The sequence below is a fragment of the Lepidochelys kempii genome, chromosome 11, assembly GCF_965140285.1.
Source record: "Lepidochelys kempii isolate rLepKem1 chromosome 11, rLepKem1.hap1, whole genome shotgun sequence".
Taxonomy (NCBI): Eukaryota; Metazoa; Chordata; order Testudines; family Cheloniidae; genus Lepidochelys; species Lepidochelys kempii.
The window spans coordinates 39,170,700-39,184,815 of record NC_136390.1 but is presented as its reverse complement, the minus strand read 5'-3'; the positions used below and the strand labels follow the sequence as shown (position 1 = coordinate 39,184,815).

At 41.1% G+C, this 14,116-nt stretch overlaps 1 protein-coding gene across 6 annotated transcripts in view; it reads right to left on the bottom strand.

Moving 5' to 3' along the window:
- UBR3 (ubiquitin protein ligase E3 component n-recognin 3) overlaps positions 1–14,116 on the bottom strand; it is a 207,312-nt gene that overhangs the window by 110,564 nt on the left and 82,632 nt on the right. For all 6 annotated transcript variants that reach the window (XM_073305786.2, XM_073305785.2, XM_073305780.2 and 3 more), the window contains one exon: positions 5,931–6,072. In XM_073305786.2, coding sequence (XP_073161887.1) covers positions 5,931–6,072 — 142 coding nt within the window. The remainder of the gene's footprint in view (positions 1–5,930; positions 6,073–14,116) is intronic.

Below are 14,116 nucleotides of genomic sequence, written 5' to 3'. Positions count from 1 at the left end.
AGAAAACTCTACATGGTTTCTAGACTCCAACCCACTATCCATCTCCCAGTTTGCCTGGCACCTGAGAGGCTATAAAAACAAAAGATTTGGGGTCTCCAAGTAGGTATCTCAAGTCCTCCTAACTTCCCTGAAGGAGTATGCTGGAAGGACATTCAAATGTAAATAGAGAATGACTGTTTTTCTTTTTCCCCACCTACAGCCCAGAAACTCCTTCCAGCAGAAGCCTATGAAGATTAAAACTCTTCAAGTTTACACAGAAAAGAGGGCGAAGAGAAAAAAAAAGAGTGAACATGAAAACAAACTAAGAAAGGCATAGCACGTGGCTCCTACCCTACTGTTCAGTACTCAGAGACAGAACTCTACCAGCAGAAGCCTTTCCCACAGCTTAGTACAAATAAAGTACTACAGACAGGCAGTTATTCTGCTCCCATTAAAATGCATTTTCTGCCTACTACCATGCATCCATCCAAACTCCCAGTGCTAATAAGAAAAAGCAAAACATGAGAAATGTAAGGTTATACAAAAAACAAAACAAAACAAACAACCCACCAGATGCCTTTGTCACTCAAGCATGCTCAGCTTATAGCAATGAGATGAGAACAACTCATGTAGTTGTTAATTGAGATCATGTACTCACAGTGCTGAGAGTTTGACTATTGGCTTGTTGACCCTTGATCTACCAGAACCTTAGAGGATGAGAACCCCATCTAGGTTTCTTTTTAAGACATGGTTAGCATGACATTACAAGCCCAATACTGGCTCATGTTGTCCCTCCCTATTACTCATTCACTATACCCTTCAAATGCATAAAATGAGGGCAGAGCAGAGATTCTACTCCCAGCCAGTCCTCATGTGCAGAAAAGGCTCCGCTAGAAAAACAAGACTATCCACCTCATCTTCAAATCAACAGACAATCCTAAAAACTCTACTCAACTACAGACAGAAAAGGCTTCTCAGAAGCACTGCTGGAAATGCTGAAATGACACGACAAGGAGTCTGCTATTGTACCTCATTTTTCTTGAATGCTTCAACATCCGTACAGATAACATTTTGATACTATTGCGCAAAACCTCCTACCCACTGTAAACGATGGGTCTTGTACAAGTTATTTCCACACAAGACACAACTGGTCACACAACAGACTGGCTCCTTTACCTACACATCACTACCTCCTACAAGCAGTCTGCAGCAGAAGGGTCCGTCTGGATTTCCCATTGTAGCTGAACACACAGAGTAACAGCATCAAAAATTACTTTTCTTCCATCTTCCACTAGCCAGAAGACTGAGCCACATTGTCAGACAAAGTGATCCAAGGCTTTGTGAGCTCCAGGCTGAGACTATTAAAATTCACTCTGCCTCGGCATAAGCAGTCCAATATTAAAATAAAGCTTCCTCCACCAAAAACATTAACTGGTACTTCACTCATTATACTGGCTCCTCACAGAAACGGGGCTGAAGGGCAAGATCTCTGGGTTACCTTTCGAGGCCCCCCCTGGAATTAGCACAAGATACCTCAGAAAGTGCTTCCCTCTTTGAAGAGGCCTCCCTTGACAGTTATATTAACCAGGAACAACAAAGATGTCAAACTCAAAGATGAAGCTCACGAGAGCCGAAGGCAGGGCTTTCTTGGCAACAGGACCAATTCCTCAGAACTCATTACCTAAGGAGATATGAATGACCACAAATTTCACTGTCTTCAAATTGAAGTGAAAAGCTCATTTCTTTGACTTCACTTTCCCACAGTTCCAGCTAAACATAGCAAAGAGAAAAAGGGGGGAGATGAGGTAGGAAATAGAATGAGGGGAAAAAATAAATAAATGCAAACAAACAAACAAAAAGAGCTCAACTGCCTCGGGTGAAGTATGGAGGAAAATTAGGCCACTAGCCTATTATGATCTTGGTTATCTCACAGAGGTACTCAGATGTTTCAGTGATGGACACCATTATAAGGATCTAGATAAGTATCAAGACCAACCTGAGCTCATTTTTTGAAACACAGACTTGTTTTCCAGATCAGCTCCCACATGTGTGTTGATTTTGGTCTCTTACTTAAAAACCTCTGCTAAAGTACACAAGCATTCAAATTGAGTTGGTGGTGAAGAGTGGTGAGAGAATGAGACTACTGAAGAGCAAGTCTGTCTCTGGAATGCACCAACTGGCATAGTTATCAGAGAAATATGAAGAACTTCAGCAAATGCACTTTATGTACAGTTGTTCAGCAAGAGGTGATGACCTCTTTCTTAATTATGTTCAGGTGAATATATAGTTTAAATGGAAAAGACAAACATAGTTCCCTATTCCTCACCCTTTCTTTCCAGGCATACATTATGTGTACACTAGGATTATGACCAAATAAAATTGTCCTATATTTTAAATCAAAATGTCACGTAAGCCTGGAAAAATGGTAAGTCTGCTCAAGCATTACTTTTAGCTTCCAGCAAACAGCTTCTCATCCTCTTCGCAGATAAACATTGGTCATCACACTCTGCTGCTAAGATCCTTGTCCATGTTTCATAACCTTATCAGAGGAATCCAGACCATCAGGAATATTCTCTTTTTCTACCAGGACTGTAAATGAGAGCTCCAATTTATATCCTTCTTGCTCACTGTGATCAGTTTTGAAGTAGCTATTTATGACCCTAAGAAAATAAGCAGGATTACTAAATCCAGCTGACACTCTTTCTAAGAGCATAGAGACTAATGCAATTTCCAGAAGGTCCAAGGAGAGCACCAGCCCACTTCACTCTTCTCTGATGAGGAGCATATTCAAAAGACTTCAGAAAGATACATAAAAAAGCAGCCAAACAAAGCTTCTCAAAATAAATACATACATTAAAGAGATAGCTTAAGATTTCACCCTTATCAATTCAGGGAAAAAAAGAGTTCTTAAAAAACCCCACCATTTCTCCTGAAGAGGGAGAATTATTAGAGTCACAGCCAATGGAGTTCGGAAGAGGAAATCCAGAAAGACCTCCCCTCCCGCGAATGTTTTCATTCAAAGGGAAGAACAGTTGTGAGAATGCTCAATTTATGAGAAAAAGTGGAGGAGAAAGTAAACTAGAAGCCTGTCTATACTGAGCTCAAACTGATTTTGTTGCAATAAAGTTTAAAACAAGTTTTAAATACAGTTTAGTTGTGAATGGGCCAGCTTATTTTACAAACATTTATATCCCTGAGCTCTGCCAGAATGCCATTTTAAAAATTTTTATAACAAACGCTGTTTTGCACCTAGTCTGGTCTAGCTACCTAATGATGTTTGCACAGTTTTAAATTTATTCAGCAAACTCAGCTTAACCTCACTGTGAATGGGTCTTGAGAGAACTGCATTCAAGATAGCATTAGCATGAAGACTGAAACAAAATCATGAGCTATTACGCCACTCAGAAACAAAAGGCAAATTATGCAATATTTCCCAAAACAGTCATGTGTATACTTGACTTTTTGTGATCTCAAAAACGGTCAAAATGACAAATGCTGTCTTAAATCAAAAGAACTCACAAATGTACAGAAAAACTCATGTAGAGACCCCTTAAGTCAATCCTTAAAAATAATCACAGCTTAGTTCCTATATTCCTAGCAGAAGCAAATTTGTATATTCTGATTAGGAAAGTACACTGAGTATTTCCTTTTAGATTCTTGAGAGCTTCCCAGTGAGACAAGACAGGGAACCCACATACCCCAAGAGATGAGAGCAAAGAAGTTTGGGGTGATGCATTCCTTAAAGACAGTGCAGAGCCTCTGAACAGCACAAGCATTCAAAGTGTTCAAATCTACTGAAATAGAGGACTATGAAACTAGCCTTAACATTATTTTAAAAGATCATAAAGGAAAAACAGGTGTGGATAGCTGTGTTGTCCAAAAGTTTCCAATCTGAAGCATCAGGCCATAAACAAGAGATGGTTCATTAGCAGGGCTGGAACTTTAAGATCCATTGCACAGACCTCTGTTACTTGAACTAATGGAGTAACTGATAGCAGTAGTAAGTTGTCATCCTCCATTTAGACCAGCACCAGAGGAGGAGGAGACACACACTTGACTATAGGTTTCATAGATATCTGCTGACAGGAGAAGAGTCCGAGATTCAAGAATTTTGGGTTCCATTACAGGATCTTAAAAGGAGTGTAGTCTTCTACCCATCCTCCCCAAACTTGACCCTTCTGTCTCATCCCCTCCTTCAAGCTGTCCCTGTCCACCCGTCTTCCCCAACTCTTGATCTTTGTCTCAGTCCTATTATTCTTGCCTACCCAGTCCCAGTCTTCACTTTTCAAGCTTATTATCCCAGTGCCAGGCTCCTGGCCCAGCCAATTCAAGTCTGCCCCGCTTCTCTCCCCATCCCAATCATCCTGCTTCAGTTCCCCCCTCAGTCCCATTTTCCCTGCCCAGCCATTCCCACTTTCCCCCTTGTCCCCAATCTTTAGACTTCTGCCCAGGTCCTCATCTGATCTGTCTCTTCACTACTTCCCCTCCACACATCTGCACTGGCTATTAGTCCCAGTCTCCCTCCCTAGACTCCTCATCCAATCTCCATCCTCCCCACTCATGCACTCCTTGGCTCCTTGTCCCAGTTTCTTTACACAGTTCTCCCCCTGCTCCCTGGCTTTCCCTCAGTTCTGGCTCCCCAACCCTAACCTCCACCCCACTTTTTTTTCACTCCTAGCCTCCTCTGGCTCCTGATCCAATCTTCATCTCTCCTGCCCCCTCACTGCCCCTCATTCCCTCCTCCAGCTCCCAGTCACTTTGACCAGTCATTCTAGTCCCCCACATCCCAGCTTGCAGTCCCGGTTTTCCTTTCCTGCTCCTACCAATTTTCTGTCCCAGTTTCCACCCCAACAGGCTCTATGTCCCAAACTACTCGCCATCACCGTGGTCTGTTCTTGTCCCTTCTGCATTTCTATAAGGCAGCTTCCTCTTCTACCCTGCCTGGATATCAGCAAGGAAACGCAATGAGAATACAGGAGATATAAGCTCTCCATTCCAGTGCCTGGACCTGCAACTGCAATTGCAGGGCAAGTCCTTCTCATCCCTAGAGATCATGCTCAAGTGTGAATTAAATCTTTAGAGACTTTAGCTGCCAATATTTACCAAGTATCTACTGAGCAGATGTGAACTGTGATTTTTCAAAGGCTTATAACTTGGCCAAATGTGGACGTATTTTCATGGGGATGGCAAAAGGCACATCCCTGACACACAGGGCACCTCCTTGTTAAATTTCAAGTTCCTGCTCAAAAGCATGGGGGGTGTTAGAACAGATTTATTTATTTTTTAAAATCATGAGCATGACAATGTATTTTTCCCTAGCCTCATTCTTAGAAATGTCTTAACTGTTTTAGCTGAAAATTTTCCAAATAAATTCAGTCTGAGACACACATGACATGTAAAATTTCAGCCTAAATGGTAAAAGTTAGGCAAAGCCATAAGCAAATGAAAACACTAATGGGACACTAATGTGTCAGGCAACCTTAACAACAGGTGGTGCTATTAGGACACCTGACTATTAAGGAACATACATAATATATAACAGACAGTGACAAACACAGAAAAATCATAGAACATGAGCATGGTCATAAAATAAATTACTGAAAAAATTTAAAAAATTTACATCTTTGAATTCATGCATTTATATTCCACTTCATTTAAAAACAGAAGCTACTAAAAAAAAAAAACAGAAAGCAGAAACTGAAAATTTTTAAAAGTAGAAAATGGTGTATTCTGATGTTACAACTCAACCTTAGTTTAATTCATAAACAATCCTTCATTAATCAAAAACAAATGATTTTTTTCTCTAAAGTACAAAAGTATCAATATTTACACACATATGAACCTGAACACTATAAATCAAGTGTAAGAAATCTACTTAATTTTAAGCACTCTTATTTTAAGATAAGAAAATAAAACTAGTTTTTTCTCATTATGCAGAACTACAACTGTACCTTATAAAGAAGTGTGAACAGTACAATGTGCAAGGTTTTACAGTGCAAAAGCTTCATGAGACCTTTATAGCTTGGATGCAGTGGTGTTCGTTTCTTGTAGGGAGGCCAGGGGTTTCCGGGGAATTTTCCACTCTGCTTTAAACTGTTTAAAAAAAAAAAAAAAAAGAGAGACTAAAATTAAATGCTTCACTAATCAGAACGAAAACAATAGCTCTATTATAGACAATAGGGAATCAAAATATACAGGTAACTTATGTCTTAGGGTACTGACAGTTTCAAAGCAGTATTATTTATGTTACACAACATTTTTCAAACATATCTCCTTTATGAGCAATGGATTGACAAAGGTCACTCATTACTATTACTGGGAGTCAGTGCTGGTGTAAATCCCCTCTTGAATCATTATGAGAATGGACCTGTACAAATCAGTTGCAATGACTTCAAGAATGCTTGTTTCAGTCTTTCAAAGATCGTAAAAGAACAACAATTTGCAGAAATGTCTTCACCTTAGCAAAATCTGTTTTTCCATGTGGCTACAGTTATAATATATATTAGCATGGACCAAAGTTTTCTAACTTTTGTGTCAAAAGTAAGGCACCTGCCTTTGACTTCCGAAAGTTAGACTACTGAATTTAGAGATACTGAGCAACTGTAATACCTATTATTTCAATACGAATTATCTTCAATGGGAGCTGTGTGTGCTCAGCACTTCTGAAAAATCAGAATTGACTTTGGGTATCTATATTTGCACATTTTGGCCGTGGTCTCTTCCCTTAGTACCTGACAAAAACCAATATCATCATGAAACCAAGATACACAATATTTCAATACTGCACAAATTATATTTGTATATACTGTTTGAGCATCAATTTTTCAGAATATGCTAGTGTATGGCCCAGTTCCTCTCAGCCACTTATTCCTCAGAAAATTATGAGACTTGTTGCTTGAGTCAAACATGTACTTATCTATAGACAAGATGATACAACAGGACAATGTTTTTGTGTTTAAAAAAACTAGAAAAAGGGAAATGTTGAACTACTTTGTATAGTATTTTTAATACACATGGTATATTTAACATCTTATAAAATTAAATTATTCATTGAGGTATGGAACATCCTCCCTGTATCTTTACATTTTTTCCCAAATCTCTCCTAAAACCATATGTTTTCTCCTTTGCTTAAACCAGAGGTGGGCAAACTATGGCCCACGGGCCATATCTGGCCCGCAGGACTGTCCTGTCCAGCTCTTGAGCTCCTGGCTGGGGAGGATATCCCCTGGCCCCTCCCCTGCTGTCCCTCCCCCCCCACAGCCACGCCGCCAGCATTCTGGGCAGCGTGGCTGGCTCCAGCCTGGCTGCACGGCTGCGAGCTCCTGCCACTCTGAGTGGCATGGTAAGGGGGCAGGGAGCAGCGGGGATTGGATAAGCGTGGAAGTCCCAGGGAGCCTGTCAGGGGACAGGCCTGTGGATAAAGGTTGGGGCAGTAAGGGGACGGGGGGAGTTGGCTATGGAGTGAGGTCCTGGGGGGAGGTTGTGGCGGGGGGATCCTGGGAGGGGGCGGTCAGGGGACAAGGAGTGCGGGGGTTTGGATGGGTCGGGGTTTCTGAGGGGGGCAGTCAGGGGGCGGGAAGTGGGAGGGGGCAGATAGGGGGGCGGGGGCCAGACTGTTTGGGGAGGCACAGCCTTCCCTACCCTGCCCTCCACACAGTTTGGCAACCCCGATGTGGCCCTCGGGCTAAAAGGTTTGCCCACCCCTGGCTTATACCTTGTAATTTCTCTCCCTTTGTTATTGTGTGTCTCTGTCATTGTAGAATGTAATTAGCTGATGGGGTCATGTGACTGTTTGAATGAAAAAGCCAATAGCAGCATTCTGTATGTGCCTGCATGTGGACATCTGAAATCTGGGAAAGCCTCACGGAAGAGCCTTGCAGTTTTCAAGGGCATGGACGAAAATTTCTGCTGAGAGAATCTGAGGCATAGTCACATACTGGTAGTCCTGTGTAGGTGGTGACAGGCATGCCTCCAAACACAGAAGTAGTGGTGGAGCACAGTTCAGGGTAAAGGACATACAGTTGAATATCAGTGCAAGAGTAGTAACTAAGGGCAAGTACTCGGAGTGGCTAGCCATCCTGTGGCTCCAGCTGCTACAGTTATACTCTATTTTTAGCATGCTAGGTCAATAAGAGCTGGCGTGAATATGTTTCCTTGAGCTGGGAATCACTCTGCCAACTCCAAGTGTAGACATACAAATGGTTAAAAGGGGAGAAAAGGCAGACCGAAAAAAACAGGGAGCCTAGAACAGAATCCTGTTGGATTTCACAAGAGGAACAGTATAGACACAAAGTCCACTAAGGAAGTGGGTGTTACAGGGAAGGGGGGCATGGCAGAGCTCAGCCCAATTCTCAACTGGCATATTAGTTCTAATGTGTGTGCAGCTGGATGGCTGTGAATTCAGAAGCCACAAATAGGTCCCTGCAGTCCCCTTGCCCTGCATGTGAGCAGAACTTGGTTGGAGTAGAGAGTCTAATAAAAGAGGAAGAAAGTGGTGTTAGCAACAGTTGAGGAAGAGGAAAAGGATGGGTGAATTAAAACAGTAATGTAGAGAGCAAAAGTAGGGAGAATGGAACAAAATGAGCAAATGAACGAGTAGATTTCTCGCACCTGGCCTGGGATAGGCTGGAAGGAATGGGCAAGCCCAGATGCTGAATTAAACCAGTTAAAGTAAAGAAGACTCATATTCTATCTTTCTGAAACTCACCTCCATCAAAACTCACTTGCATAGTAGTTTCTTGGTATATGAAAGTGACCTGCATTTTTTCTTTTCAAATGCAGCAATTCTAAAATTATGTCTTGAATGCAAAAGTTACCCAGCCAACATTTAATACATCAAATTACATTTTTTTAAAAAAAGTGTTAAAAGATGGGCTCCACCTACAACAAAACAGAACAAGATTGCTGGCATATATAATTAAAAAGGTCATAGAGGAGTTTTTAAATTAAGGGCTGGAGGAAAGACAACAGGTGTGGAACAACACATACTTTGGACAGAGACATCTTTTACGGGAGGACTTATTAAAGGGCTTACGCTAAATCCTAATAAAGAGGAGAGGATAGAAGTTGATACATACAGGTAGGAATCAAGAGAAACAGTCAAATGACAAAGAGTCCCATTCAATTACATCTCATGAACACAGACAACTAAATATTGGCAAATTTAATCAAGTGCTTGTATACAAATGCTAGAAGTCTAAATACTAAAGGCCTGTCTACACATACAGCGCTGCAGAAGTGAAGCTGTACCGATGGAGCTATAGCACTTAGTTAAGACACTACCTATGCCAGCGGGAGATCTCTTCCCATCCCTTCTCAAGAAGCAGTAGCTATGTTGATGGGAGAAACCCTCCTATCGACAGAGTGCTGTCTATACCAGGAGTTCAGTTGGTATACCTACGTTGTTGAGGAGTGTGGATTTTCTACACTCCTGAGCGATGTAGTTATGCAGTCGTAAGTCTATAGTGTAGAACAAGCCTAAAATGGCTGAACTTGAGTGGCTGGTATTGATATAATAGGTATCACAGAAACTTTGTGGAACGAAGATAATGAATGGGACATGATCATACCAGGATCAAAGTATACAAAATGAGTAGCACTATATGTGAAAGAAAGTAAGTATAGTAAAAATCTTAAATAAATCAAACTGTACCATAAAATCTCTATGGATAGAAATTCCATGGTTGAATAATAACAGTATAGCAGCAGGAATATACTACTGACCACCTGATCAGGATGGTGATGGTGATTTTGAAATGCTCAGGGAGATCACAGAGACTACAAAAAACAGAAAACCCAATAATAATGGGCGATTACAACTATCCCCATATTGACTGGAAACATGTCTCCTCAGAATGGGATGAAGAGATAAAATTCTGAGACATTAATGACTGCTTCTTGGAGCATCTAGTACTGGAACCCACAAGGGGAGAGGGAATGCTTGATTTAGTCCTAAGTGGCGCAAAGAATCTCACCCAGAAGGTGAATATAGCTGAACTGCTTGGTAATAGTGACCATAATGTAATTAAATTTTATATTCTTGTAGGGGGAGAAATACCAAATATACCCACCACAGTAGCTAACTTCAGAAAGGGGAACTACACAAAAAGTAGGAAACTGTTAAATGAAAATTAAAGTCACAAGAGTGAAATGCTTGCAAGCTGCATGGAAACTTTTTAAACACATCATAACTAAATGTATACCCCAAATTAAAAAAAAAACAGTAAGAGGACCAAAAAACAACAGAGTAAAAGAGGCAGAGACAAAAAGTGACCCTTTAAAAACTGGAAGTCAAATCCAACTGAGGAAGACAGAAAGGAGCATAATCCCCAGCAAGCCAAGTGTAAAAGTATAATTAGGCAGGCCAAAAAAGAATTTGAAGAACAATTAGCAAAAGACACAAAAACTAACAGGAAAATTTTTTAAGTAATTCAGAAGTGGAAAGCCTGCGAAACAATCAGTGGGGCCACTGGACAATCGAGGTGCCAAAGGAGTGCTCAAGGAAGACAAAGCCATAGTGGAGAAGCTAAATTAATTCTCTGTATAGATCTTTACTGCAGAATATGTGAGGAAGATTCCCACATCTAAGCCATTCTGTTTACATGACATATCCGAAGAACTGTCCCAGACTGAGGTGTCAATAGAGGTGGTTTTGGAACAAACTGATAAATTTTACAGTAATAGGTGACCAGGACCGGAGGGTATTCACTCAGGAGTTCTGAAGAACTTCAAATACGAAATTGCAGAACTACTAACTGTGGTATGTAACGTATTGCTTAAATGAGCCTCTGTACCAAATGACTGGAGGATAGCTAATGTAATGCCAATTTTTTAAAAATGTTCTGGAGGCAATCCTGGCAATTACAAGGCAGTAAGCTTAACTTAAGTACCAGGAAAACTAGTTGAAACTATAGTAAAGAACAAAATTATCAGACACATAGACGACACAATATGTTGGGGAAGAATCAACACAACTTTTTTAAACGGAAATCATGCCTCACCAATCTATTAGAATTCTCTGAGTGTCAACAAGCATGTGGACAAAGGTGATCTAGTCAATATAGTGTACTTGGACTTTCAGAAAACAAGGTCCCACACCAAAGGCTCCTGAGCAAAATAAGAGGTCATGTGATAAGAGGGAAAGTCTTTTCATGGATCAGTAACTGGCTAAAAGATAGGAAACAAAGGGTAGGAATAAATGGACAGTTTTCAGAATGGAGAGAGGTACAGAGTGGTATCCCACAGTGATATGCACTGGGGCCCGTGCTGTTCAATATATTCATAAATGATCAGGGAAAAGGGATAAACAGTCAGGTGGCAAAGTTTGAAGATGATACAAAATCACTCAAGATTGCAATCTGCTTTGGACTGAACAGAGGCCTTGTCTACACTACTGGGGTAAGTTGACCTAAGTTATGTTCCTCCAGCTACGTGAATAACATAGCTGGAGTCAACGTAGCTTAGGTCGACTTACCACTGTGTCTTACCTTGCTCCTCTCGTTCCAGTGGACTACCAGAGTCGACCAGAGAGCACTCTGCAGTCAATTTAGTGGGTCTAGTGAAGACTTATCTTCACTAGACCCACTAAATTGACCCCCACTGCATTGATCGCAGCAGCGTCAATCCCTGGTAAGTATAGACATGGTCTAAGACTGGGATCTCACTAAACGGGGTGATTGGGGAACAAAATGGCAGATGAAATTCAATGTTGATAAATTCAAAGAAATGCACATTGGAAAATATAATCCCAACTATACAGACAAAATGATGGCATCTAAATTAGTTGTTACCACTCAAGGAAGATCTTTGAATCATTGTGGAAAGTTCTCTGAGAACATCCACTCAATTTGCAGCAGCAGTCAAAAAAGCCAATGTTAGGAACCATTAGGAAAGGGATCAATAATAAGACAGAAAATATCACAATGCCACCATATAAATCCATGGTACACCAACACTTTGAATTCTGCTTGCAGTTCTGGACACCCCATCTTAAAAAAATATATAAGAATTATAAAAAGTACAGAGAAGGGCAACAAAAATGATTAGGGATCTGGAACAGCTTTCATAAGAGGAGATATTAAAAAGACTGGCACTGTTCATATCGGAAAATGGATAACTAAGGTGGGATCTGACAGAAGTGATTAAAATCATGAATGGCGTGGAGAAAGTCAATAAAGAAGTGTTATTTACTCCTTCCCATAACACAAGAACCAGGGGTCACTAATGATATTAATAGGCAGTAGATTTAAAACAAACAAAAGGAAGTATTTCTTCACACAACACACAGCCAATCTGTGGCACTTGTTATCAGGGGATGTTGTAAAGGCCAAAAGTATAACTGGGTTCAAAAAAGAATTAGATAAATTCACAGAGGATAGATTCACCAATGGTTAATTAGCCAAAATGGTCAGGGATGCAACCCTATGCTCTGAGTGTCCCTAAACCTCTGTCAGAAATTGGGACAGGACAGGGGATTCATCAGATGCTCTTTCACCTACATCCAGTGCATACACAGGTATATGTATGTCTAGTGGTGCAAGGATGCATGCATAGAGCAAATCCAAAATGAAGGCCAGGACTTTTAATCTACTGGTCTCAAAAAGTCTTCCGCAGTTTGTTCCACAAGTCTGACACATTCCCACCACCAGTTAACAAAAAGAAAAGTCACATTTTCACATCTATGATGTAGCCAGAGGGCTGTGTATCAGAACTATGAATAAGGCAACACACACACACACACACTCAGGGTTCCGATGCTTCAGTCTCTTGATTACTATTACCCCTTACTCAGCATTACATTGTAGCTGAGTTCTATGTTCTGCTTCCTCTCATTCCTAAAAGTTATTTGCATTGATGTAAGATCTTCTACCCAAAGGCCTCGAAATACTTCATTAACAATGGATTACACCTTGCAATCCCCTGTGTTATGTCCATTTATCATTATTAATATTTTTATTGTGATTGGGCCCATCGATCCCAGTTAGGATAAGCACCTTTTTGTGCTAAGCACTGTACAGACAGATATGAAGATGCAGTCTTTACCCTGAAGATCTCATGTATCTAAGCAGAAAAGACAAACAAACAGTGATAAAGACAACATGTAAGAAAAGATCAAAAAGGTATATAATCTTGTTGGTTCCTTTTAATTTGCTTTGTGCTTCCCCTGCACACCAAACCATCCCATTTGTCATGTTCCTCTGTACCAGATATGGACTGGCTACAGACCTTGCTTATACACACCAGATGTGTTCGGCATAAGCTCCTTTAATGCTCTGCCAGGTATGGCCAGGGTTCGTTTAAATAAGGTATTTCACAGACTGTGCCTACCATTTACACTGACACTATCACCCTGTCTTTGAAGTTCCGTACATATCAGTCTGTTAAGAGTCTCTGAATCTTACTGGTTTCCTAATTACACGACATAAACACTTAACAACTTGGTCATCTGGCTGTCCACTAGTTGCAACCACTGACTGTGGTCAGTTTGGAATACTTTAGTCTTCTTCATGAGAAGAAACTTGGAGAGTGGTCAGTTTGGATGAGCTATTGCCAGCAGGAGAGTGAGTTTGTGTGTGTCCAGGGGGTGGAGGGGGGAGAGTGAGAGAGCCTGGATTTGTGCTGGACATGGCCCACCTTGATTACCATGCACATTGTAGGGAGAGTGGTCATTTTGGATGAGCTATTACCAGCAGGAGAGTGAGTTTGTGTGTGTATGGGGGTGAGGGGGGGTGAGAAAACCTGGATTTGTGCTGGAAATGGTCCACCTTGATTATCATGCACATTGTAGGGAGAGTGGTCACTTTGGATGAGCTATTACCAGCAGGAGAGTGAGTTTGTGTGTGTGGTTTTTGGAGGGGGGTGAGGGGGTGAGAGAACCTGGATTTGTGCAGGAAATGGCCCACCTTGATTATCATGCACATTGTGAAGAGAGTTGTCACTTTGGATGGGCTATTACCAGCAGGAGAGTGAGTTTGTGTGTAGGGGGGTGGAGGATGAGAAAACCTGGATTTGTGCTGGAAATGGCCCAACTTGATGATCACTTTAGATAAGCTATTACCAGCAGGACAGTGGGGTGGGAGGAGGTATTGTTTCATGATCTCTGTGTGTATATAATATCTGCTGCAGTTTCCACGGTATG